This window comes from Strigops habroptila, chromosome 1 (genome assembly GCF_004027225.2).
Source record: "Strigops habroptila isolate Jane chromosome 1, bStrHab1.2.pri, whole genome shotgun sequence".
Taxonomy (NCBI): domain Eukaryota; kingdom Metazoa; phylum Chordata; class Aves; order Psittaciformes; family Psittacidae; genus Strigops; species Strigops habroptila.
The window spans coordinates 62,621,167-62,647,609 of NC_044277.2; the positions used below are offsets into that span (position 1 = coordinate 62,621,167).

The 26,443-nt window shown below is 40.5% G+C and overlaps 3 protein-coding genes across 3 annotated transcripts in view; 1 reads left to right on the forward strand and 2 right to left on the reverse strand.

The window, feature by feature from the left end:
- LOC115602733 (dynein heavy chain 5, axonemal-like) overlaps positions 1-5,872 on the forward strand; it is a 155,875-nt gene extending 150,003 nt beyond the window's left edge. The window contains exons 76-77 of the mRNA XM_030474161.2: positions 3,643-3,864; positions 5,191-5,872. Coding sequence (XP_030330021.1) covers positions 3,643-3,864; positions 5,191-5,409 — 441 coding nt within the window. The 3' untranslated portion in view covers positions 5,410-5,872. The remainder of the gene's footprint in view (positions 1-3,642; positions 3,865-5,190) is intronic.
- Positions 5,873-8,091: 2,219 nt separating this feature from the next.
- Positions 8,092-25,626, reverse strand: CAVIN4 (caveolae associated protein 4). The gene is made up of 2 exons (XM_030474042.1): positions 23,442-25,626; positions 8,092-10,626 (listed from the first exon to the last, which is right to left on the reverse strand). Exons 1-2 carry the CDS (start codon positions 23,850-23,852, stop codon positions 9,958-9,960), a joined length of 1,080 nt encoding a protein of 359 aa, XP_030329902.1. The 5' UTR covers positions 23,853-25,626; the 3' UTR covers positions 8,092-9,957.
- The window catches only part of TMEFF1 (transmembrane protein with EGF like and two follistatin like domains 1), a 134,340-nt gene continuing 116,401 nt past the window's right edge, over positions 8,505-26,443 (reverse strand). Inside the window, exons 10-11 of the mRNA XM_030473910.1 lie at positions 23,442-25,626; positions 8,505-10,626 (exon numbers count right to left, since the gene is read on the reverse strand). Coding sequence (XP_030329770.1) covers positions 25,542-25,626 — 85 coding nt within the window. The 3' untranslated portion in view covers positions 8,505-10,626; positions 23,442-25,541. The remainder of the gene's footprint in view (positions 10,627-23,441; positions 25,627-26,443) is intronic.

The window sequence follows — 26,443 nt, forward strand, 5'->3', positions numbered from 1 at the left end:
TATCAGAGTAAAATATCCCCTAACAAGTTGTGATTTCATAGAACATAGTAAGTGGGAAAACCTCTAGAAATACAAAAATCAAACACTTCATAGCATGTAGGTCTAAAAATCCCTAGATACATAGTGTGCAGACAAAAAAAATCCCAGAATGAGATATGCTTACCTGATTTTAAAATGTATTTGTGCTGACAATCACAAGCTTAAGAATCAGATGGTTATTGTTGTAGTCTCCATTTTCTGTAACCTGGGCTGTGGAAGTGGCTTGCTCTACAAGAAAGTCACCTGAGCAAAGACTCTTTTACTATTTAATTAGGTATTGTTTTGTTAATAGTCATATCACTGTGTTTAAAATCAGTATTTCTTATGTTGAGAATATTTATCTTCTCAAGCAAGTTGAGGTGATGAAGTATTAGTGCTTTGGTTCTAATGGCTTGTTTGTAATGCCTGAGAAATAGTCAGGAAAAAGCCTTTCATTTGTGAGATGAAATGTAGCTCCTAAGTAATTTGTAATTTGCCTACTTGCATAGATCTCAATGTTTGCTTTATAGTCAGTGGATAAATGCCATGGATAACACAAGGTAATAAAGTAGATTTATAGCCCTGGGAGAATGAGGCATTCTGGCAATAAAAAATAATACAGGACCTGACTCTGCCTTCTCTTGGACTGTTTATACACCAGGATAAATTCAGTAATTTCACAGAAGTTAATCTTTATTTATAGTGATACAAATGAGGGCAGGCTCAGGCTTCTGTATGAAAGAAACCCAATTCCCTCTGTGTGTCTGCATTGGGCCAAGATAACTGGAGTGAACAAAACAAGAGGTGAATTTTCTTCCCACCTGGAAGTTAATCTGATGTTACCGGACTTTTTCCCAAAAAAAAAAAAAAAAAAAAAAAAAAAAAAAAAAAAAAAAAATGAAAATTACACTATGCAAATCTCATTTCTACCTCCCAATTTCCATATTGTAGCTGATACTGTTTTATTATTTCCTTGTTTGCATCACTGTATCCAGTTGCTGTCACTTCACCTATACGTAGATTTTAAGCCCTGTGAGGCAGAACTGTCTTTCTGGTTGTATAGTACTTAGCATAATGAACCCTCAGCCTATTTCTAAGACCCTTAGATGCCAAAGCAATGTGAATACTAATAAGGATGTGAAGTACAATGCCTCTATTCCTCAGTGCCCACTTAATTCTAGTAAACCTGTCATAATTTGGTTGCTGTAGGAATTGCAAAATAAGTGACAAATAAGGAACCTCCTAAGCAAGGTAAAGGATAGAGTATGATTCTGAAAGCAATAAACTTCATGGATTTCTGTATTTCTTGTCATAGCTTCCATGGATGCCTGCTTCTCCCTCACTGGAAGGTTCGGTGTTAGTTTGCATGGGTTGTTAGAAGGCAAAGGGACAAAGCTTTAGCAGCCTTCATCGAGCGGGCCAGGGAGAAGTTCAGGAAAAGGCAGATGAAGAAAGAAGAAATAACTCCCTGTTTCTGAGATCTCAACATGTTCCCCCATCCCCTCCCCCTCCCCCCACCCTCCCCCCAAAAAAAAAGGCACACAAGAAAACAAAACCCAAACAAGGAAATCAAAATAAATGTTATGGCAAGTGGTCCATTATGCTCCTGTCAAGGGGGCTTGGGGGGAGACAAGCCCTCAGCCAAACAGTTGCACCTCAAGTCACTTGATTTTTCTCTTGCTGTTTATTGTGCCATTCACCTGCTCTGTGATACCCAGCTGGGCCTTCAGCTCACAGCAGTAGTCTTTAAACACTGTCTAGGATTCATTCAAATGAGCAGAGCAGTGTTACAAGTCCCACTGCAGGCAGCATATAGGTCCTGCCATCTCTGTCAGAATAGTCTGCAATCTAAATCTTATCCCTGAAGACAGCTCACAGGCTCTGAGCTTACTTTTATTCCAGTGTGTCCACAGTGCCTTTGAACTGATTCCCTTAATACAGTCATTGCTCTGCCCTGTCCTCTTCAGGCTCTTCTTTCTTGAATATTTCACTTTATCTGGGACCCAGCAGCGCTCTGGGGCCTTCTGGCAGTGAACACTTTGTGTATTTTAAACTATTGGTTCTAGCATGTTCCTACAAATTAAAATTCCACAAATTAGCTACAAAGATTCTGCTTTCATTTAATGACATTTCTGATAGAAGAACTTTGCCTTTAATCCTGTCTCCCTTAGCTATGTGCTAAAGTTCTCAACTACTTCAAATGCAATTACAATTATCTGTGCTATCACAAAACCTCTTTAAAATACTTGTCCTGAGGTCTCTGGAATGATATTAATGAGAAGCAACCAATGTCAGTTAACTGAAACATCTGAGTTCGTAAATGCCATCTCATGTTCTCATAACTTAAAGGGTATAGCTACAAAGTGCTTAGCATGTGCAACAAGAGCTCCAGTCCCAGCAGCCAGAGGCTGGCCCCTGCATTCAGTAGACCAGTGTACTAATGTTTCTGTATCTGACTTCTTTCCTTTCCTTTGGCCCTAACAATAGCTCAGCCGAGCATCCTGCATGGTGAATACTGAAGAAAAATAAAAAGCTTGTTCAATTCTCTTATTGCTCCTGATTTCTTCCTAGCTGTACTGTTTGCTCTCCAATACCCACCTTTGTGTGTTCCTCGCGTGGCTCTGTACTCCCTCATCTCTGTCTCCAGATATCTTCTCCTTCTGCTCTGAAATCTGTCCTGAAACTTCTTCCTTCCTAGTTGTCCTTCTCAGCAAGTCCCTCTTGCTCTTGTGTCTTCAATTTTAGAGTTTTATTCATTCATTCATCTCTTGGCTATGAATGGTTTTCCATAAGGTAAAATAAGGTGTACATCTACAGCATGTTCACTGGAAGTGCAAAGCAGTTTGATCTCCTGTCTCTTAGGACTAAGGTACTTCGTATGCACTCCAGTGTGCGTGCACATGGACAGTTACACGAGAGAAGACAACCAGCATCTTCAGCCTGGCTTGTCTTGTGGTAGCTTGTAACTGTATCATGAGACTGTAGTTCTTTGCAACAGAGAGTTAGTTTCATTCTACGCTGAAGTGCTGTGAGTTTATCTTGCTGGTGTTTACAATAGTATGTTATTGTAGTATATTAAGGCTTTGCACTGAGCAAAGTGATGGAGGCATTTCACTATTTAATTGCATGATTTCAGTTTGTACTTTCTTTGTGTTCTGTAAAATGCTTCATGATTTGTTGACTGAAAAGCGTTTTTAAAATGTTGGTCTAAGAAAAGGTGGGTAATATCGCACACAAAATACTAGTTTTATTTGTGGCTTAGCAATTACCTGCATTTGGAACCTCACAAAGCACATTAATCTGGCAGTCTTGTAAACCTCTCTCCATCTGGCTGGTTGTACATAGGTGTGTGAAGTGAAGTGAGTTGTACATGCAGCTTCCAATATGCTAAATAAGCCAATGTTTCTTAGCGCTAACACATGCACACCAAGTATATAAGAATAATGGAAGTGGGAAAGTGTAAGAAAACATTGGATTTACACTACTGAATTTAGTTTTACATGTACATGAGATTCTGTGGGTTGAGGTTTTATACTGCTGATGTCACTTATATAGGAAAAAAAGTTGGTAATGGGTAAATTGAAGGTTTTTTTAAACCCTCTATGTCATATTCAATCTCCTTAGGGATTCCTAACTGCTATGAGGCAAGAGACAACTCGCATGAATTTAGCAAAAGGCTGGGCACTCGACAGTGTTGTTTTACACAATGAAGTGACCAAGATGATGAAAGAAGATGTTGTTGGCCCTCCTCCTGCTGACATTGGTGGTGTTTACATATATGGCCTTTTCCTCGAAGGGGCAGGTTGGGACCGCAAAAACAGTAAGCTGGTGGAGTCAGCACCAAAGGTAAGCATCAAGTAAGTGAGCATGACAAGCTGTGGCATAATGTGGTGTGCTCAGAGAACACTAGGAGGCATTTTGAATGCCTGCAGCAGTGGTTTCATGACAGGTTTTAAGAGGGTAGACCACTAGCAGGGATGGGAAGATGACAGTGTTTACCCACCAGAATCAAATAAAGAAAACTGTCAGAAAATTAATTTAGGATACACTGCGCTATGGCAACCAGGTGCTGGGCTTCTTGGCTTCAGTGACCCTAGAAGCACAGTTGTGTTTGAGTAAAATAGTGCAACCCCTAGTCAGCCTTCTTTTGACTGACCAAGTGGGACCCTATCACAATTTCCAAAGCCCAGGACTAGGTTTGATGACAGCTGCTGTGGATGTCACTGTTTGGATGACTAGAAATCCCTGACATTCGTTTTTGAATAGGAGGAAGAGTATTAGTTCTGGGCTTATGCTGTTATCCATGCACAAAGTTATATTTTCCTGATGTGACTAAGCAGATTTAAAATCTAGCTATGGAGTGGTGATTAGATGCTGTGGTCACCACCCAGGGAAAGCTGCCAAATCAGTGATAGCTGTCCTGGAACTGGAGTTGAGGTATTTACTCTTTGTAGGTAAAACACTTCTGTATCTGGCTGATTACAAACTTGTCTAAACCAGACCTTGCCAGCTGTAGCTTCTGTTGCCGGCTTTGCCAAAATACACATTCAAACATGGAGTTTACTCGGGTGCTCTGGAGGGTTCAGCGAGCTTCCATGTTGCTTTTGGGTTTGAGTTTTTTCCTTCCCCACACCAATGAATACTTTATATTGCTGTTAGAACTCAGGGGGTCTAGTCTGGAAGAATACCCAAGAGGCACTTTGGATCTTTGATGGTCCATTGCCAGCAGTGCAGAGGTAACAAGGAGGCTTACTAAAGGCAGCTTGGCCTTTGTAGCTTCAGTCCTGCCATTCATAGAACAGGAGGCAGGGAAAAAATGGGGAACTTTACCCAGAGGGGCAAGGGATGGGAAAAAAGACAATGGTCTTTTTCTCTCCTAGAACCATACTGTCATTTTTCCATTTACTTCTGTGGTGTGCAGTTTTCCAGGTTTCTGCTGCTTTCTCTTCCTTTCAGACTTCCAGATGTCTCTTGTCCCTGAGCTGTCCACTGGCTTAAAGTTGGGGTCGATTATGGTAGTGAGCACGGGATACATGTTCTCTCATGTACCTGTGCTGAGGTGCTGCTGCTTTTGCTGAAGGCTACCACTGAATCTAGTTCTAGTGTTTGGAGTTCGGACACCCTGTCCTGCTTCTCTAATGCTGAGCCCTGTGTCTCTTTTAACATTCTCAGGTGCTGTTCACAAGTCTTCCTGTAGTCCATGTGTATGCTGTTAGCGCAACAGCACTACCTGATCCAAAGAAGCAACAAGGAAGTGTGTATTCCTGCCCTGTCTACAAAAAGCCCCGGAGAACAGATCTGACATACATTTTCTCTTTGAATCTGAAAACAGTGCAGAATCCAGATCATTGGACTTTACGGGGGGTTGCGGTACTGTGCAGTTCAAAATAAGGACAGAGCTATTAAAAAAGAGCCACCTAGGAAGATTAATCTGCATCCAGTAGGACTTTAGTTGTTATTGTCAAAGTGGTGACTACCTTCTCACAGGGGTATGGGAATTAGCAAGTGATTGTGTTAATTACACATAGATCAGTTTACTCTGCTCACAGCAAAAATACGAAGTGTATTTATCCTGGAAATATCAGAGGGAAAACAGCTGCAGGTGTAAAATTTGGCAACTGTTACAAAGCAAGTGAGAATATAATCAACTAGCTTGATCATAATGGAATCGCTAGGAAAAAAGTGCGTATGATACTGACAACTGCTTCAACATTTATGGTCGTTCTTTTGTAGGTTTTGTCTTTTCTTCTTCATACAAGACTTTTCCATAATATAATTCTTTTAAAATCCAACTTTGTAGTTGAAAACTTTTTATCCATAGCATTATTAAAGCTGTAATGATGAGTGAGTTGAATATGTGGTAAAACTATGTTTATCTGCATATATTACAATGCTCAGTTCCTTTGATTTTGCATTTGTAAAATTACTGAGTGGTTTTACAAATGGATGCTACCATTTCCTTGAATAGTCATTTGTTTATAGGGTCATAGAAGTTGTGCAAACAGGTGAGTTCATCTTTGCACAAGTAGCAGCCTTTGCACATGTTAACTCATTTCTAAACCTAAATCCCATTATAAGTAAGATGTGCACCTCTCCAGTATTAGCAAGAAAAAAGTTTTGACACTCTTAGAGTAAACACATATGAACACCAGTTTGGCTCTATCAGTATTCGCTCCATTGGCATTAGTGCCCAAATCTTGCAAACTCAAACCTTGTAACTGCTTCTATTCTGTATTTTGCACCAGTTTAGGTAAAAAAAGGAAGACAACACACAGGCCATTTCTGGGAGTAGATTCACCTGAAATAGCAGAAGTAATTTTTGTTTGTTATGACCATCACTGTCTACCCTGTAACTGAAGGGTGATTGCTATTTCTCTTTTAAGAGACAGACAGTTATTGGCAGAAAACATGTTTGTCTTTTCTCGCTAGCACAAATTCGAAGCAAAAGAAATTGCTGTTGGATGTTATGAAAGAAGGACTTGCAGTGCGTGCTTTGTTAATCACTTTTTTTTCTCCTTGTAAACACTCAATTTTTGTATAAACACTTCAATTTCTTTTCAGCTGGTGTCTAAGAAAGTAGTTAATCCTTTCCCATAACCAGTTTTACTCTGCCTATAGTAATTGCAGGATGCTTTCAGTGAGGAAGTTTGTTATTCACACTCCCACCCACAACTAAGCAGAAAGTGCCAGATATCTTCTTGGAAAACAGAGCAGACAGTGACAGGGTCCCTTTCTCCCAGTGAGCCGGGAGCAGCACTTGTTTCACAAGCAGTGCCAGCAAGATTATTTTACCAAATGAAACCACCTGTTCCAAAAAGACGCATCAGGCCTCCCTGCAGTACAGCTGTACATCAGCCAATTTCATTGAGAATTTTTTGGTTTGAGGATTGGTCTTAAAATTCATTGCTCTTGGAAATTCTGAAAAAGGTAAGGGGGAATTCAAGTAGCAAAATCTCTGCTGTTGTATAGAAATTGAGGTTGTAAAACATAGTGTTCTACTGTCCTGGGTTCAGCTGTAACAGTTATTTTTCTCCTTCCTAGTAGCTGGTGCAGTGCTATGTTTTGGCTTTAGTCTGAGAACAGTGCTGGTAACACACCAATGTTTTAGTTGTTGCTAAGTAATGCTTACTCCGATCAAGAACTTTTCAGTCTCATGCTCTGCCAGTGAGGAGGGGCACAGGAAGACGGGAGGGAGCAGAGACAAGACACCTGACCCAAACTAGCCAAAGGGGTATTCCATACCACAGCACGTCATGCCCACTATATAAACTGGGGGGAGTTACCTGGAAGGCCCAGATCGCTGCTCGGGTCGGGCTTGGTATCGGTTGGCAGGTGGTGAGCAATTGTATTGTGTGTCACTTGTGTTTATTGGGTTTTTTTCTTTCCCCTTTTAGTTTTATATTTTCTCCCCTTGTTATTTCCCTTATCATTATTATTAGTAGTAGTAGTGTTACACTGTACTTTAATTATTGGACTGTTCTTATCTCAACCCGTGGGGTTTACATTCTTCCAATCCTCCTCCCCATCCAGCCCAAAGGGGGAAAATGAGGAGGTGTGAGCAAACGGCTGTGTGGTGCTGAGTTACCGTCTGGGCTTAAACCACGAATTCTCCTCATCCCCTACCTGTAGGAGGGAATATGGAGTAAATTAACTTTGGGCTCTTGGTAGATGTAAAATTCAAGTCACATCAATAATAACTTCAAATGAAGAGCATACATTGAAATGCTTTGCACACCTGAAGAACTCCCTCTGAACAATTAAGGTTAGAAGTAAACATTAAAAAATACATATTTGATAGAGGTTATATGCAGTGCTACATGATGAACTTTATGGAAACTGCATCACTTCCTTTCTTTGTGAAGTAAAATAAGAAAATTAAATGCTACATAAAGAAAATCTATGGGCGATCACTAGCGCTTAGTGTTCTCTTGTATAAAAATGCAGAGAAATAGCTTCTTTGAACTTTGATGTTTTCATTTCAGTAACTAAACCCTGTTTATATGTTTAGGAAAAAGTCAAATCTTGCAGAACAGATGCAGGTCAAATTATAGAAGAACGAGACAAATGCCAGTATTTCACTGAAGACAGCTACAGATAGTTTTATACAGAACTGGAAGAAGAACATATAGTCGCCTGGTTCCAGAAAAGACTTCCTATAACTAGTAAAAGAACCAACCAACCAAACCCTCTAGTCTATCCTATAAGCAAAACCTTTTTTCCTTTTTGCATGTAATTACAGTACAGTGAAGATGTACAATTTACTGTTGAAAGAAATGTCTTCCTCTTTCTGTCTCCCTCTCTTGCCCTATCCTGCCCTTTCATTCAGTAGAGTTGCTGCTTCCAATCTGACAACATTGATTTGAAATGTCACTTGCACAGTATAATGTTGACCTTCCCCAACCAATGGTCCCTAGTTACTATTGCTAAAGCTGTCCCACTTCAAATGTGATGTACACCGAGCTAAATGAAAGAACTGGCAGGCAGAATATTTGAAATCAAACTAGTTATATTTAAATTGTAGATTAACAATTAGCTGAGAGTCCTCGGACAATGTATATAGATAACCAAGGTATGCTCTGCTGTTAAAATGAATTCGAGATAATAAATACAATCGTACAGCTTTTGGCAATATTGTACAAGTTTCTTTCACACAGATAGTAATGACTAACATTGCTTTAGATAAGTGCTTTGAAGGCAACTCCATTTGAGAATGAAGAGAGCAATACAGTCCTGCACCTCATGTCAGTGTAGCGGTCATGTTTACAAACATATCTGATGTCAGGGCACTGGCTCCCGAGTGTTGCAAATAAACAGCATTCCATACTCCAAAGGGTGTCTGTCTCATAATCCCTGAGGCTGTGGCTGGTCGATAACAATGATGATAGGAAACAAAGAATTGGGTTATAGATTGGCCCTGTACTTCAGCGGCTTTGTAGAATAGATTTTAATTGCAGTGAAGCTCAGAAAAAGCACAGAGAATGAAAAACAAACCATTTCCCTTGTCTGGTCAGTTATGGTCATGAGCCCCATGATCCTCTGGATAAAGTAACAATCCTTTAAAAGACCTTGAGGAAACTTCAGTTATATTCAGTTACAATATTCTATTTTTTCTCTATTTATCCAGAACCCATGCATTAACCTTATTCCTTTTTTACTGCTTTATACCTTTGCCTTTCTCACAATCACATCTTTCGAAAACATGAATATGATACCTCATTCTCTTTTCCTCCTGCTAACCATATTTAATGTGTCTTCTGCTTTTTTATTCTTACTCTGTAAGTGCAGAAAATGCATTGCTTACATACATCAAACCTTCTTCTTTTAGAACTCCAGAAAAAATCTTTAGTCATTTCAGGAGCTTCTCTTTTCCACTGAGAAGCAGCACAGTTTACTCAAAAACCTATCATTCCTGCCACATTTTGTCACACCCTGGATAAAGCAGGAATTTCTTCCTCCTGCTGTTTCAATGTGGGCCCTTAAATGTAAAGGTTTGTATAGCTAAATGGACATTTTCCATAGTTCTTTCATTTAGTAATATGAAGCAATAGCTTTGTTACTGTTTCTGATTGCAGGAGTTGGTATAAGATAATGGAAATAATTTTTATCCCGTTGTATGTAAAACTAAAGAGAGTGATTAAGCAGTAAGTGACTGCTAAGTCAATCTTGAAAATCCAGCAGATTTCCATTTCCCTTTGACATGCGAGTTCCATTTGGGTTAATAACGGCTATTGGCACATTGCAAGACAGAGGGGGAGCCCCTTCATTCAGTTTGCATGGCTTGGCTTTTGTCAGGCAGACAGCACTGTAGACACCCATGTAAATGATAGAACAACACCAACACATGTTTTGTGGTATAACACAAATTCACACATTTTTCTAAAGCTGAGTGAATACATACTGTGTTCTTTCTTGTTCAGTAAGGATAGTATGGGGTGTTTGCTAATTGATTCCATATGCCGATTGCTGTAAGTCTAGCAAAGGGACATCATCACCTCCTCCTCCCTCTTTTCCTTCCTGCTTAAGAACGACTTCTGGGATTGTCACTCCTTTTTCAGTTGTCTGGGAAGCACCTTTTGTTGCACTATTCTTGTCTTTCTTTACCTTAGTGATCACTTCTGTGTAAGAGATTTCTTCAGTGAAAGGCTCTGCTGCTGCGAGCTCAGAGGCGACGTGCACACCAGCTTCCTGGATCCCTTCCTGACCTTCAGCTCCTGTTCGTTCTTTACTTTTTTTATGGATCTTGAATGTCTCCTTCGTTGGGGCAGCTTGTGAAATGGTTTTCTTGATCCTTATCCCAGATTGTTTCAGTCTCTCTCCTGACTGCCTGATCCTTTCTCTCCTCTCAGGGGTCACAATTCTAGTTCGAAGCCTGTTTACCTTCTTGCCAAAATTTTGTCTTGTCTTTTGGATATTTTCCCTTGAGAATGCCTTTTTGATATCATCTATGCGCCTCATGCCTGATTTCTTGAACTGGGCAGCTTTGCCTTCTTCGATATAATATTCTTCATCAGAAGACAGATCATCAGGTGGGAAGAAATCATCCTCCAGAGTTTCCCCTGCTGTCCTCTCTTTGATAACAGAGAGAGATGAAGGACACTCAGTTTCCTCCTGTGAACAAAAACACAAAGTCATTTTCGAGCAAGCGTATTTTAAAAGGATGGTGATTCAAGCATTTGTTTTGTTGGCTTGTAGTTAATTAATGCTAACTGAAATACAATATTGTAACAAAGCAAGGTAGGCTTGTACCATTGTATGTGATCTATACAGAATGCAAATGGCAGAAGAAACCTTCACCAACATCTGTGAAGACATAATGCCTCATTAAAGATTTCTTTCCAGTGTGGTTCTACCTGAAACTAATGAATGCCATGATTCTACATGTACTGGCCTCTAATACTTTTCAGACCAAATTTGGAGGGGGTTTGTTTGTTTGGTTTGATTTTGGTTTTGTTTGGTTGGGGTTTTTTTAATTTTATCTGCTTTCCTGAGATTGGACCTAGATCCATCATTCCTTACCAATAAAAGTACACATTCTGTACACATTAGAGGCTCTTGTTCTTATGTCAGCTATACACTGTCCAAATGAGTGCAATGATACCAGTAGCTTCAGTCCTTTACTGTCACCAAGACAATTGCACATTTTTGACTAATTGGAACTTGACATTTTTGTTGCTGCCCAGAAGGGGTTGAGCCCCAGCATATTGACTTACATGTGCTGGCTGCACAAGGGGTCAAAGTCAGTAAAGGAATGTTATTCAGTAAACACAGTTCCATACAAATCACTCAGCATCTGCACCACTGCTGAGGTGAACTTCACTTGTTCCATCTGGAAACACATGAATGGCTCCAAGCAAGCACCTCTCTCCTGTGGTGAGTTTGGTGGCCTGTATGAGCATGCAGTAGTACATATTTATATTATACATATGTATTAGCTGCATGCTTGGAAGTGGTGATTATCCTAAATATCTTAGGACTAGGAATTTATGTAGCCTTTCCAAAGAAAGACTGTTAGAGGCTCAAAGATTGGGACACAGAAGATTTCCAAAAGCTGTCCACAGAAAGTAAATCATTTACCAAGAAAAAAGCTTGTGGTAATAGAAGGATTTATCTGAACAGGGAGAATCTCCTAAGACAGTTGATCCCCTGATCTGAAGACTGTTGGACATTACAGATTTGTAGCTTGGTGTCAGCGAGTCACTTCTATCTAGAAGTACTAGTGTACACAGAGTAGAAAACTCATAGCTCGTAGGAGGTGTACGAGATGGAAAATTCCTGCCCCTTCTTCCGTACGAAGTGTTTATGTGCATGTGCTCTTCTCCCAGGAGGAGCAGCCCTTTGGGGTGCAGAGAAGTACAACAGCTATATGAAACTTCTCTAAGCTGTCTCCCATTACTACTACATACTTCAGCTGATTTCTGAGGTATAACAGTGTCTGGGCTCTTCCATAAGTATTATTATCTTACTCATATTAGTTGTGAACCCGTGAAGAATGGGGTCAGGCTTACTGCATATTTTGCTGTGAACTGATTTCCAGCCAAAAAGAAGTCTGTCATTTTTCACAGTGCCTTATTAGTAGCAAGTCATGTTTAATTTACAGAATATTAGCAATACATAAAATAAAATACATGAAGCTATTTGGCAGATAAAGCCCACTTATGAGTCTGTCATCATGTGCTGGCTTCATTAAAAACCCTCTAGAAAAATAGTTGTGAATGCTTAGAAAAAAATAGGGACAAATTATGTTGCATTGATTACAGCAGAATGTTATTCAACTCATCTGTCAGAATCAGCAGGAACAAAACTACAATGCTTTGCTAATAATCATCTTCATTAACATGTGCAAATTAACATTAATTATATAAAGACTTCTATATATAAACATAATCTCTGCTTTTCTGAAAATGAACTAAAACACAGCTGGAAAATAATTCCTCAAAGTTTGTAAATTATAGCCCACTCCTTCAGCTGAAATGGTAACAAAAATGTTTCCAGAATGACTATCCTGAAATTTCAGTACATACAGAAATGAGTACAATATGGTGAATAGGGTGTGCTGTTTGTGTGAAGATTACTTTTTAAAAAGAGAGAAGGCAGAGAGACTATTCTCTTTGTAATATTTAAGCTGTCTTCCTTTGGAAGAATAACAGTATTTTCTGTACTTTTTGTCAATTGCTTGCCAGATTTTTTTATTGTATTTAGCTTTGTAGTCTATTAGAAGAGGACTTTAACTTATGAACAATCACGTGTGAAATGAAGGCCTTGTGGACAAGACACAGAAACTAGAGCTGCGGCCCCTGAGGAACATTTTTCATTCTGCTCTGAAAATGATCTTTGCCGAATCTCAGGTTTTCTACTTTTCCTTGGTTTCTGCACACATCTTGCAGAATCAGATATAGCAAGACTGAAAATTAGTGTTTCTACCTGCTCTCAAGATTTCTGGATGGAAGATGTTATCAAAGTGGAAAGCATTAGTGAAACTAGCTAGTGTGTTAGGGAGGTTTCATAATGAAAGTACGGTGATTTAGGCTCAGTAGGAAAGCTTTCTCATCTGCTTCCTTTCTCTCTCTTGCCCCTACCCATTTCTTCTTATCACTAGATATCAGTGGGGTAGAGAGAAGAGAGGAGCTCATCCTTCCTACAGCAGGAACAATAAGTTTTAGCAGCAGGTGGGAAATAGATGGAGTCAAAGCATATAGCAACCAGCTCATTTATAGATTCACTAAAAGCAAAGCCTGATTTCAGTTCCATGGGACAAAGCCCTGATCTGGGTGACAGCTTTCTTCTTGGCTTGAAAGCAGATGGAACTGGAAAGAGCAGTACTGGGCAGCCTGATCTTAGGGGAGGATGAGAAGCAGTTGAGCAATTGATGATGCTACTTGCAAGCTTTTAGTTAAAAATCTGCATTAGCGTTTTGCTAGGAAGGACTCCTACCTGCCACCACCACCTCATTGGAAGGAAGGGAGGATCTTTAAGCTGAATTTGTAAGTGCTCAAAATGAGGACAGGAAGTTATTTCACAGTAAAAGATGATAGCAAAAAGTCAGGTATTTTTAACCTGATTTCTTGAGGAAGGAGGAGTGCAGTCATATGATCTGTCTATTGGTTAATACAAAGGACATGTACTCTGCTTGCCCTGCCTACTGGGACGAAAAACCAAAGACAGGAATGGGTCAGCACCAGAAACCAAGAAACAAATTTGTGGAAGCTGATCATTCCCCTTCCCTTCCATCACTCCTCCTAGGTGGAGCACCTGGAGAGGGTGCACCCTACAGAGGGTGGTCACACTAGTCCCAGTATGCTCGTTGGCCATAACCTCCTGAAAAGTTAGTCCACCACTCAACACGCTAAAAATCAACCTGGACTTTTCAAAACAAAACATTTTTTTCCCCCTTCTCCAATACAAAAGTAAGGTACTCAGTCATGTAAGTGGTTGATTTGGAAGTCTTGTTTATGTGCAAAAAACGTAGCACATATGCTTACATTACGTAGCTTCCATCTTCTCACCCTTACATGGCCTCTCCACTAGCACATAAACATTTGGATGTTTTCCCCCAATTTCAGAACAGACCTGAGTTTGAACACAAAGAAATAAGCTCTCTCTCCCTGCTGTGCTGTGAATCACCCTGTCTGTCCTCCCAGCTGATGTCTGTCCCGAGCAAACATGCCATGGCTCAGATACATTGCTTGTAGATTGAACCTGGCATTTTTGGTAGGTGATGGGGATGCTGAGAAAAGAGAGTGTGTGTTTATGAATGGGTATAAGAGGAAAGAGAGGAGAGAGGAGTCAGATTCAATGGCATGTTGTTGAAACTGGAAATATTTTGGAAGAATGCACATGTGTGGAATAAAATGAGGCCTGGAAGGAGAAAGGCTTCATGTTCTGTGATTACAGAGGAAGGACTGAAGGCACTGGCTGAATGGTAAGGGAAAAGCCTGGAGACCTTTGTAGTTCAGCTGGGCAGGGAGAAAAATACGAAGACTGTAAGATTACTTACAAGCTGTAAGATTAGTTAGATCCACTGCTTCAGAAACAACCTTATCAGGCAAAACTTAAAGGTATAACATCATAACAGAACAATCGCACAATTCAGGAGTGGCTGGTGAAGGCTCTGGCACAGTAAGAAAGCATTTAAACCTGAACTTCAGCTTTTCTTCGGTTTTGAATATTTAACTTCTCAAATATGCCTAGCCAAAGAAGTCTGAGTTTTTAAAGGCCTGGCTGAATACACAGTAAGCACATGATTAAACCTCAGCTTTGGTGAGGAAGGCCAGCACAGTACTGATTTGAACGGATGGCTCCAAGGACAGCGAATATTGAAGCCTAATGTTTCTAACACTGGGTTCCCAAGAAAGTCTGATCCATCATTGCTATCTTTCCCTTTGCTCCCATTTCAATTTAATTCACAATTAGAAAATTTTTGAAGAGATGTAGTCTGTGTCCTTCACACACTCCTTTCACTCTGCAAACTCTTCACCACCCACACACTGACCACTCTGCAGGCACTGCCAGTGTCTCCTGAGCTCAAGGAAGGGATCACAGCAGTAGCATTTTTCTCCCATAGGATATAATAAGGCATTTACAAAGAAAGGCTAATGCTCCCACTACTTAAACTACACAAAGTGCAAGGTGCTGACTCTTTCTCACCTCACAGAAACCTTAAAAAAAGTAGACAAATAATCTTAAATGTGGCAATGCCCCTGATGAATATTAGGAGACTCTCGGGGTGGTGATGCTCAAATAATTGAAAATTGCAGGGGAAAAGAGACTGTCTCAAAATGTCCCTGCTTGATAACCCTGCCTGCACAGTCAGGCTCTTCTCATCTCTGGGCAGGGGAAAAAGGGAAATGGCAGAGCAAATTATTTAGTGATGTCTCAGGTGTTTTGCTGCAGTGGTGTCCTGGCAAAGATCAGGTCAGCTCTAATAGCTCTTAGTGCTGAACTAAGGAGTAAATAAGCCAAAGGGGCTACTGGAAGAGGAATGTTGTGTCTTCAGCGAGGTCAGTGAGGCTGGGCGAAGGAAAAGGGTTATTTAGAAAATTCCCTTTCAAACTTGTTAGCTAAATCTCCACTCTTTATTTTTATAATCACAAATGCAAACAGTAATTAATAGCAGCAGTAATATTATTTTCATTCAGGAAAGGTGGATTGCTAATTTAGAGTTCATGGGATTCAATAGATGAAGCAGTGACATAGTGTCACTGTGCAACAATACTTAGGCTTTAAGTATAGTAACACTTTAATTGATAATTTCAATAACAATTTTATTGTAGTGCCATTTAAAACAAAAAAATAATGGGATATGAAGGCATTTTAAGGGATGTGGCCAGTTGAAGAGCTTTGCTCCCCTTGTCCTTTCATGTATCATGTCCTTTCATGATACAAACATACTCTGGGTTTGTATTTCAAAGCCCAGACTGGGCTTCTCGAGTCAATAAGGAGAAAAAAAGATAATGTATTGTCTTATGTGTAAATATATGCTAGAAATGCTATGAGCCAGTTTTGCATTCTCTCTTCAAATACCTTCAAAGCATAACTCTAACAAGCTTTAATAAAGGCAGGTGTTACCAGCTCTCCACTATTATCTAATTTCAATTAAAACTTTAGCAGAACAAAACTTTTAAAAATACAATAATAGCAGAGAAAAACAGAATGACAAAATAATTATACCTATATAAAAGTCATATATATAAAATTATGTATTGTGTATGTGTATCTATATTAAAAATGAGGCCTCAAAATGCTCCTAAAGAAGCTGCTCACAGCACAAGTAGGTAGGAGAGGCAGATCAGGCTTTGTAACTTGGAGTCATTGTATTTTACAGGGAAAAGGTCATGGCAAATGATCTTTCGGCCTTGTGCTGTGTGACAGCGAAGGTGCAGGTCATGATTAACATAAGCACAGATGGGACTGGTGATCACCTGACAATTCTGAAGCAGAGCACAAAGCAGCAAAATGGTCGAAGGCCACCCCACGCCTGGTCTGGCACTGCTGCTGTGTCTATGACAACTGGGGATGCAAATGACTGGCAGCGTACGGGCATGAAACTGCCATCGCCACGATGTTTAAAAAAGTCCTAGAAATTTGCATGTTAAATGAATGATTTTTTATTCAAACTGGCAGCTGAGGTAAATCACTAAAACATCTCCTTGAAATTGCTCTCTAAATCAATATGAAACTGCTGATGAATAACAAATTACAAATCATTCAGTACTTTTACTCGTATTCTAACAGTTCAGAGGGAAGCTTTATAAATCTCAAGCGATCCCTTCATTTTTTCTCCAAATATGCCATTTCAAAATCCCTGCCATCAGGCCAAAAAACTGCTTAGATGAGAGAAAAATAGGATTATTTTAAAAGGGTACCTGAGGGATTTTATCGAGCAAAGTAGATAGGGAATAAACACTTCATCACTTAAGACTTATGGCCAAGTGCTGCTGTATTTAGAATTATTTTTCCATAATGAAAAAGCATCCTAGCCAGAATAGTCAGCCCCCTTCATTCCTCTTTTGTGAAGCTTAATACACATCCCTCTTCTTTAAATTCTGACAGAAATTCATTAATTTAACCAGGAGTATACAATGATTGTAAAGAAATCCAGCTCATTCTCTCATTATCTGGCTGCAGCAAGCAAGTGGTACCCACTTATACCCACATCACTTGCAGAAGCCCTTGGCTCCAGGCCACCACACGCTGTATAAAAAGGACTGCTGCAGCTCCAGGGGAGAATTAAAGCTGCACACTTACTTTGCTTTGCTATTGTTTTATGGAGCTAGCCTAGCAAATAGCTCTGCAGGTCAGTCTGCTGGTTTGCAAACTGGTGACATTTCTCACTTCCACTATATCTGTAGATACCAAGCCTTTGTCAGTGGAGGAGAAAAAGTGATCACAAGGTGTGGTAAGACAAAAAAATATGTTTGGTAATGTTCTGATTCATTCATTCATCACAAGATGACTGCTCTTGCAAGCTAGCTGGAACAGGGAAGTGCTCTCAAGTACAAGTGAAACCCAGCCAGCCACCAGGAGCAGCTGAACTCGTCTGCCCAAGCAACCATGTCTCCATGTGAACTTAGTTTTGGACACCCTGTCAACTAAATGGAGAGTACAGGTACTTATAAAGTAGAAACTGTATCCAGAAGTAGAAGTCTACAACTGATTGAGTGGATCAGGCTCCACACATTTCTCTCTGCTCGCTTGAATGGAGTCTATGTGCCAAATGTAGAAACATCTGCATTACTGATGTCTAATGCCTGGCGAGATGAAGCCCAAGTCTGAACTTGCTTTTAATGATTTCACATATTCCTCATGTCTGTGCCTGCACTGTTTTGATCAACTTTATTCATGTACTAAAGGAATAATTGAAACGTTCAGCTATGAGTAGTGCTGAGAATAAAAATCCCAGCTGCATCTCCCCAGTAAAGTCCACTTCTGAACTTGGGCCTCAGGCGCAAAGGGTATTGCTGAAGGTACATGCGTGCCCATGGTGGCCAGTAACAGCTCCTGCTGATAAGTCACTCCTGGCAGCCTCTAGGACTGTGGGGAAAAGGCACGACACAGGAGGGTCATGGTGTAGCTATGCTCTTCTGCTAGCCCCGAACAACTGCATTCAGTGCACCCGTAAATTAAGATCAGTTGTTTCCACTACTCAACGTTAATAGGTGGAGAAAAATCAATGGCAGCCCCGAGAAGACGACAGCCTGCGGCCCAACAGCTGCTTTTTGTTTATTTATTTATAATAATTCCCCTTTGTTCTCTTTCCCTGTGAACACGTCACCAGAAACACAGATTTTCTCTCACTGCTTCAAAGTGGATGATTTTTCTTTTTTTCCTAAAAATCACGGTAATTTATGATCTTCTTGGCAGCCTCCAGTACTTCAGCGCTGGCTCTGCCACTCCACCAGCGGCTGCCTGCACAGCACGGGGCCAGCTCAGCGCTTTGAACCGAAGGACTGGGCTTGACACTGCGAACAAAGGATCCTTGCTATGCTCTCTGACACAACCCTTGGGTTTCTTTTATTCTCTGTAATCTCAGAGAAGGCAATTACCTGTCCCAGCTGTAAAAATATTTATCAGGTTTATGGCACAAAGACTCCAACAAAGGCCCTGTGCCACTGGACTGCTGAGGCCTCTGTGTCTGAGGTAGTCAACCTACACCACCTTTTTTGCCATTAAGTTTTCAGACTTAAATAGCAATTCAGTTTTAATTCTCTCTCCATGGGTTCTAGCAGAAGGCTTTGTCCCCAGGACCAATAATCCGTTTCTGCTTTCTGACCTGAGATGGCACATGGGCAGTTTACACCCATTTCATCTTTTTTGCTGATGTTCTTTACTGGCCTCCTCATCTGTGCCTGAATGTATGTATAAATGACAGCCACCAGCCCTCTTAGCCTCATGTCTTCCTGGACTAAACCAACCTAGGTCTAGACCTGCTCTCCTCTCATTTACCAGCGCTTCTTATTTCTCTGATCAGCCTGGTGGCTGCTTTCCAACCCTGTTCAGCTTGAGCACAACTTACTTCAACTGAGGGATCAGCGCCGTACATGATAGTCCAGATGGGCTCTGAAGTGCTTTGGGAAGGGCACTGGGCATTTCTGTCGCTCCTGGAAATATCCTGCCTGAAGCCTTTCATGCCCACATTTAACTTTCTTTAAGAGCCACAACATCAAGTGGACTCTCAGTCACCTTGTGCGCAAGCAACACACTATTTTCTGTCCTTTCCAATCCATGGGGCCTCAGAAGACAAACTAACTAGGGCTTCTGCTAAAACTAAAGGAATTGACACCATACACTTAAATTAGCATTACTCTAACTCTAAAGTTCATTTGGTTTCTTGTCTGTATCTCTTTCTCTGGACTGACAGCTCCTCATTTTGAGCATATTTTATTAATATCTACATCTTTTCTGTGCCAAGATCTTTAATGAAAATATTACACATTGACAAACATGGTCTTCGAAGGAAGCACTTTAGAAACTCATCACAAGCTTCACTTCCCATTTCAACGCAATCCACTGTCCTCTGTTGTTTTTCCATATTATCTGTCATGAGATTAAGACAGTAGGTACATAAATATGAGAAAGAGTAAGACCTGTCATGTTTCTTTGAAACAGAAAAATGATCAAATATGAGTTCTCCAGCGCAGTCTGCTCTCGGTGAGCTATTTAAATCCACGGTACTAACAATTCTGTTCTGCAGAGGCCTTCTAAGCCTGCTATTCTTATACCCAAATGGTACCAGATGAATGGCAATGGTTCAGATGGTTTTCTTTGTGTTTTTCTGAATAGAAGAAGTGTTGTATTTCCTGCCTTTCATGTCACGGTTACTCTCACAGGTTTTTCTCAGAAGAGCTGTAATTACAACTTCATGCAGATGTGCAGTGAGATTGTGAGCCTGGTCTTTCAGCACCCCCATTTCTTGAGCTCGTGCCACACTGACTTTTACTGACACTTCGGATGGAGGAGCTTCCATTTCAGATTTACAGATTATTGTCCCCACCTTGATGTCACCATTTTTACTGTCCAAGGCATTATGCTGCAGAAGGACAGTGACCAGGAAAAGCCACTTCCATTTAAACTTATTTATGCATAATATGAACAGCATAAGCAAGGTTGCTTCTGTTAGCCTCAACCCTGTGTGTGCAGCGGAGCAATCACAGGGCAAACCAATCAACTGCAACATGACTATGTAAGCCAGTCAAGCCATAACCTTACCTGGTTTCTGACATGCCCACTGAGACTGTCCACTAATTTTAGATGTCAGACAACAATGAGTGAAACAAATGCATGTGTACCTTTGTAGGAAGTTGTTACTTGTTGATGGTGCTTATATAAAGTAATAATAGAAAAGAGAGCAGTAACTGTAACATGGACTTTCTGGTGCCTGTATGCTCCCCTTCAAAGAGGGACTTGCAGAAAATGCAGGAAAGCAAACGAAATAAGTTCTTTCAGGGTTAAAAAGAAAAAAAAAAGAAAAATCCCTTCTGATTTCTGAATAATTTAGTCAGAATAAGTAAAACTATTAGATGATCTTTGACTGCAGAGAAATGATAGCTCTCGCAGCCGGTTATTCAGACCAACCTGAAGAGAAGTGAACACTGACCTGTTCCAACTTATAATGTCTTTTGCATTCCCTGCTGTAGTCTCAGGTCACATAGCACTCCAGGGTCTAAGGCATCACTAGAAAGTCTGAAGTAACCTGACGGTTTTAATCATGCAGTCAGCCTGGGGAGGAGGGCTGCCTGCTACCAGATCTTTTCCTTGACCACATGGCCTTTGAAAAATGAATTCAACTTCCCTAGTCATTATGCTCAAGGATGGTCACTTTGTCTCTTTTTAATGCGAGGATATTGCCAACTCTTTTCATCATTGCTGAGGTCTCTTGGGACAATCTCCTCCAGCCAATGATTCTTTTCAACCTGCCTTCTCTTTTTATCAATGATAAGATCAAAGCTACCCACTTGAAAGGAAATCTTTAAGATTTAATTGGTGTTTCCTTTTTCCTCATATGCTGATGTTCTAGCAAAAGTTAAAACTAAACCCCATGTGTGCTCACTCATGTAGGCATTCAATACCAGCTACACACAGGTCATTGGCTCCATCACAATGTCACAAATGATTCATTAGAAAAAAATGTCACTACAGATGAGCTGTCACTCACAACCGTCGAGTAAACAACTTGATTATACCCATTTGTAAAATACAGTGAAGGGAGTATGCTGATTCTGTAGCTATTAACAGACTCATTGCAACCAAGCTTCAGTCATTCAGGTCTTGGCACTCCAGCCTACACTGGTGTAAATCAACAATGTGAAAATCACTGCACTTGTATGCAAGAGACTTTCACAAGTGTACCTGTGCCTTAAAGCTTCAGCGCACTCTTGACTCCTTAGCGTGCTCCAGAACACGCTTCCAGAGTGTTTTTGTGGAGCAATGCAGTTACCGTACTCCAGAAAAGTGTTAAATGTCAGATCCTAGAGGGATCAGCATACCTGCTCCTCCACTGTGCAAGAGGGAGAAGGTTCTTCAATATCTCTGACTAAACGGATGGAAGTTAAAGAGGAAGTCATCCATATTCTCACTGGCAGTTCTCAAGTACCATAGGAAGAGGAAGCCAGAAAGACAGAAATCAAAAATGCTGTTTCCCTTTCTAAAAGTACCACCCAAGAATTGAGCATACAGAACAGGGTGCAGGTCATTCTTGTCTGGCAAAACCAGTTGAGAGTTTGGAAACTCCTACTGAAGGTGATTTTTAGAGAAAGTATGCATCTTTTGTGGAAATATCTGAAAATACCAACAGCTGTTCTTTATAGCTCCATGTAAATCCATTTTGACCATATTTTACTACATTTTAAAATAAGCAACTACTCATGTCTTGCTAGGAGAACAATGTACATTATGTAATGAATACTGTTTCAAGAACAAATATTTTCAAAGCTTCAACTATTTTCTGCTGCAATCATTATGGTAAAGGCCCGTCAATGAAATGGCATTATGCCATCAACCAGGGGAGTCAGAGATATTTATTTCCTTTTGCTGGGAAATGATTTGCAAGGAAAAAGTGAGAGTGCCTGTTTTCTATTCCATCACGAAGGTGCAGCCTGCAATAATTGTAATAATAGGGCAAATTATGCCCATGCTTTCTCCTGAACATCCACAGTAAGTCATTGAGTCACAAAATCCAGGAGGCACAATTTGGCTGCATATGGTACTAGCATAACATTAAAGAGGTAACATTTCCCACCTTCAGCTTCTACTTTTTTTTTCTTCAGCTATTTTTTCCCAGTGGTAGGAAATGAAGTAGTTTGGAAAGCTATATTATGCACAATTTGTCAGCTGTATACAGTGGTGAATATATTCAGCAAAACACATGGCTCCATTCATCGCAAGCAATGTTGTTTATGTACGAACAGATGGAAGACCAGGGTGTAAGGCTGGGCAATGGGGGCGCATTGTGTTACTCATGAGGGCTGGTATTTTCATGAACACTTAATGATGAATATGACTTATTTGAAAGACGCTATGGGGACTTGGTGGTATGAGGAAGCAAAAGATTAAAGACCCTTACTTTCTACTGACTTGGGGAACTGGGAAGTTCCAGCAAATGCAGGATCAGACCGTTAAACAAATGGGTTTCACAGTGCTCGCTAGCAACTGACAGAACCCATGAACTGCCTGCACTGCCTATTCTTACTTATGTAAGCAAGACCATGCTGTTTCATGAAACTTCTCTTCAAACAAACACATTTATAAGAACAAGGAAGATCCTAGAATGAGGTCAGTGAAAGAAGAAGTATGATTTGCTTGCCCAATATGATTGGAAGAACAGTGCTGGGTTAAAGGATTTCCAAAGTAGAGCATGCAAGCGACTATCTGCTGTCATGAAGGATTTGTGAGTCTGAGCTTTAGTTTGTGCATATACTGCCGTAGACCGAGACAATGAAAAAGCCCCAGTTTGTCAGCTCTATGAAAGCTTGAGCAATGCTGCAAGTTAAACAAGCCTTATGTTTTGAAATCAGTGTTAGAAGAAAGGCTGTGTTTCAGGGAGCTCAAAAACACTTTTGCTATTTGGACTTCGACCTAATATGGTGAAAAAACAACACCGATGAATGTCAGGCATGGTTTGTATAACAAGATTTATAGAGCCTGCCTCATATTACCTTTCAGAGAGGCAACAAATAGTCCTTGCTGATCTGCAGTTAATCTTGCACGACTGGCTCAGTAACCTACCAACACTAATAATAGACCGTGTGTGCTGCCGTCAGTAGGCTCATGCTGAAAGACACCGAGGAGCACAACTAGATGTTAAAGAAAGCATAAAATAATTCTCATGTTGGACAGACTGTGTCATTTCATTCGTTAATCTACGCCTACAGCAGCCACCAAGGAGGTGGCACAAAGACAGTGCTACAAGAAATTAGATTTGCTTTTACCTGATAGATTACGACCCGGAATTTGTTTTTTTTCAGCATCTCCTCTTGTTTTGCTTCCACCTTCCGCACGTTGGTGCTCTGCTGCTCCACGCGTGCCCGCACCTCCTTCATAACGGAGCTGACTTTGCGGGTTTTCTCCAGTAACTTGTTCACCGTGTAGCCTGTGTTGCCGTGTGCCTGGGCAAGCTTTAAGATGTCAATCTGTATGGTCTTGATGGTGTTTTCCATCTCCCTGTGCCTCTCCTCTATCCTTTTCTGGCTTGCCTGCACGCTGTCCACAATGTTGGCCACTTTGTCCAGGACCGTCACAATCGTGTAAGCTGCATCTTGTTCTTCTTCCTCCTCGGTGACACTGGAGAGGCGATTTTGGTGGGTTTTGTCAGGCTCCGAGGTGATTTCACGGCGATCCATTTTGCCTGCCTTCAGCCAGGTCGGTCGGAGGCAAAGTTTAGGTGATCCTGCCAGAACGGTTCTGGCACTGCTGCAGGGAGCCAGGGTGACAGCTGGCTCTGGTGATGCTCAAAGCAGGGCGTGAAACGCCGCTCCTGGAGCTTGGTCAAATACTTCTGACTACAAAATATCCACACATGATTGTTCAGATACTTTCAGCAACATGAAACCCCTAAAATTAGGAAGCAGTGCCTGGAAAGGAACACATGTTTAAAGGGTCACGCTTCTGTACTGATGAAGTTATTAGTGTTAATCCAGGAAAGTTAAGTAACTTAGTAATTAAGCAGGAAAGCAAACTTGCATATTTTTAACGATCTACTTCTGCTTTCATTTTACTTGAGTGCTTTCCTCTGAGAGAATTCAAAGAGGGGTCAGAAAAATCCACAACGTTGTTTTTCCCAGCAAAAACAACTTCAGGTCTTCAGCTTGCTGCAATTGCCACATGGGGGTAACAAATAAACACACTAAACCAGAGGCAATATAGTGAAAACGTTGTATTGTGTGACATGCTTTTCCAGTTCAAAATGTTGAAAGCATTTCTTTCTTTTCTTTTTTTAATTGAACAAATTATTAAATCCTACATGCAAAATTTTGAAAGCCTAAACTACATGTTAAAACAGCTGAACACATCCTATTCACACTTTATCTCGGGATCTTTCAAACGACAACTAACAGTCTATTAATATAACTATGACCAGCAGACTAATTTGGATGGACTTCTTTAGCTCTTGAAAATACTCTATACAAGAGCACTAGTAATTCATTCACTTTTATTATTTTTTTTATTTTAATCACAAACACTATACAATCAGTATTGTAGGTGTTAAAACATGTATTTGCTTTAAAAAAGTTTAAGAAGTATTAAAACAGCTTTAACAGTGATAAAGTAGGCTTTATTCCAATTGTTCGTGTTCAATTATTCAACACCAATTTTTACAATACCTAAATCTACTCAGACCTACTTCTTTTGGACCTGTGCCATCTGCTCTACCAGGTAACTTCCCAAATTGTGAAATTTATAGTTTTCCTCTTTAAAAATAAATTGTTGGAACTCATTATGAAGATGGCAGTGCTTAGACCCAGCCCACACGTCTTATAAATATGTTACAACTACACACAGCACACAGCTTCACAGTTCATGCGATAGGCAGTGTCTAAAAAACCAGTTACTAACTTCCAAAAACATTTAAATATCTACGGTATTTAAACACAGTGTTTTCTAGTTTCTCATAAGAAAAGTCAGCTGTAAACATTTTTACCTTTAGTTCATGCCTTGTTTGCTAGGTAACATGGACTTTTTTGTTGGTTTATTGTTTGTTGTTTGTTTGTTTGTTTGTTTTTAAATCTACAACCGCTGATGGAATAAATCTGTGTTCCCAAAAATATTACATTCCATGGATAAAGCACAAGTCTATTATATAACCATGTGATACAGATACAGAAAATGAACTACTGTGTTCAAAAACATAAAAGTAAAGATACTAAAACAGTCCATAGCTGTTAGAGCTGATGCTTTCAGAATACAGACCAACATTGTTACACTAAAAATGTTCAAAAATAAGGCCTCTGAAATAAATATTTCCATTCTTTAAAAAAAGATATAATAAAAATGTACATCACATGGTCAATGTAGGTATAAAAATCACTAAGTTAAACCATTCTGGATGATGTATCTGAAGTAAAATGGCCTAGGTTTTGCTTCTGCCGACGTCCTCTGTTGTTTTTGGGGCATTTTCTGTTAAAAAAATAGAGCGAGAAAGAAAAAGGAGGGCTGGTTTTATATATGCCACATAAAATTAAGCCTAGAAATAACACATTGACTTAATTTTCTGTACAGAACAATAGCAAGGAGTCTCTGAGCTGTTCTGACTGAGCGGATGCTCCTGCTGTTCGGTACTGGACTGTCACCTGGGGGCATCCGTGGGACCCCAGATCACTCAAGAGGGAGTTCTGCTTGAACTTGACACCGAAACCAGCAAGGTGCTACGTGCTTCAGACTTGACCCAGCGGAACATATGCCATGGTGACTAATTACACTGGCTTCACTTTATACATATTTCACACTTAAAATCCAGTGGATGGAAAGACTGGATCAAGCAGCCTTTTGAAGTGCTGGACCTCCAGATGCCCTGCTGCTCATGGCAGCCCCTGAGACAGAGCCCATCCAGGACTCTCTGTGGGGTGTCTCAGGCAATCCCTTTCTTGGGGACAGACACACAACTGAGAAAAGATTCACAAAAGCCAGCAATTCTGAGTGGGACGGGACTTAACCAGCCCATGACGGTAGGCGATGCATGATGGAGCAGTCCTGCTGAAGTAAAGCAAGACAGACTGTCCTTGAGAGACTGAGCTGGGGAATGGTTGTAGGGAGGCTGAAAGAGGAGGGCTGCTGAACCACAGCCACTGCTTTGGCCAGTGGGGTGTTGAGTAAAAAAAGCATGACACCAGCTGCATGAGCCAAATAACTCTTTTATATGTGCAGGAGCTGTTAGGTATGTGTATGTATACCTGCTACATTGAACCTTACAAGAGAGATAGGAAAGGAGGCCTAT

What these genes read in the sequence shown, in the direction of transcription:
- CAVIN4 (XM_030474042.1), bottom strand. Translation starts at nt 23,852, where the DNA reads ATGGATCGCCGTGAAATCACCTCGGAGCCTGACAAAACCCACCAAAAT. An exon ending in TCCGGGTCGTAATCTATCAG is followed by an intron (nt 10,627 to 23,441) that starts GTAAAAGCAAAT and finishes TTTTGTTCACAG; the next exon opens with GAGGAAACTGAGTGTCCTTC.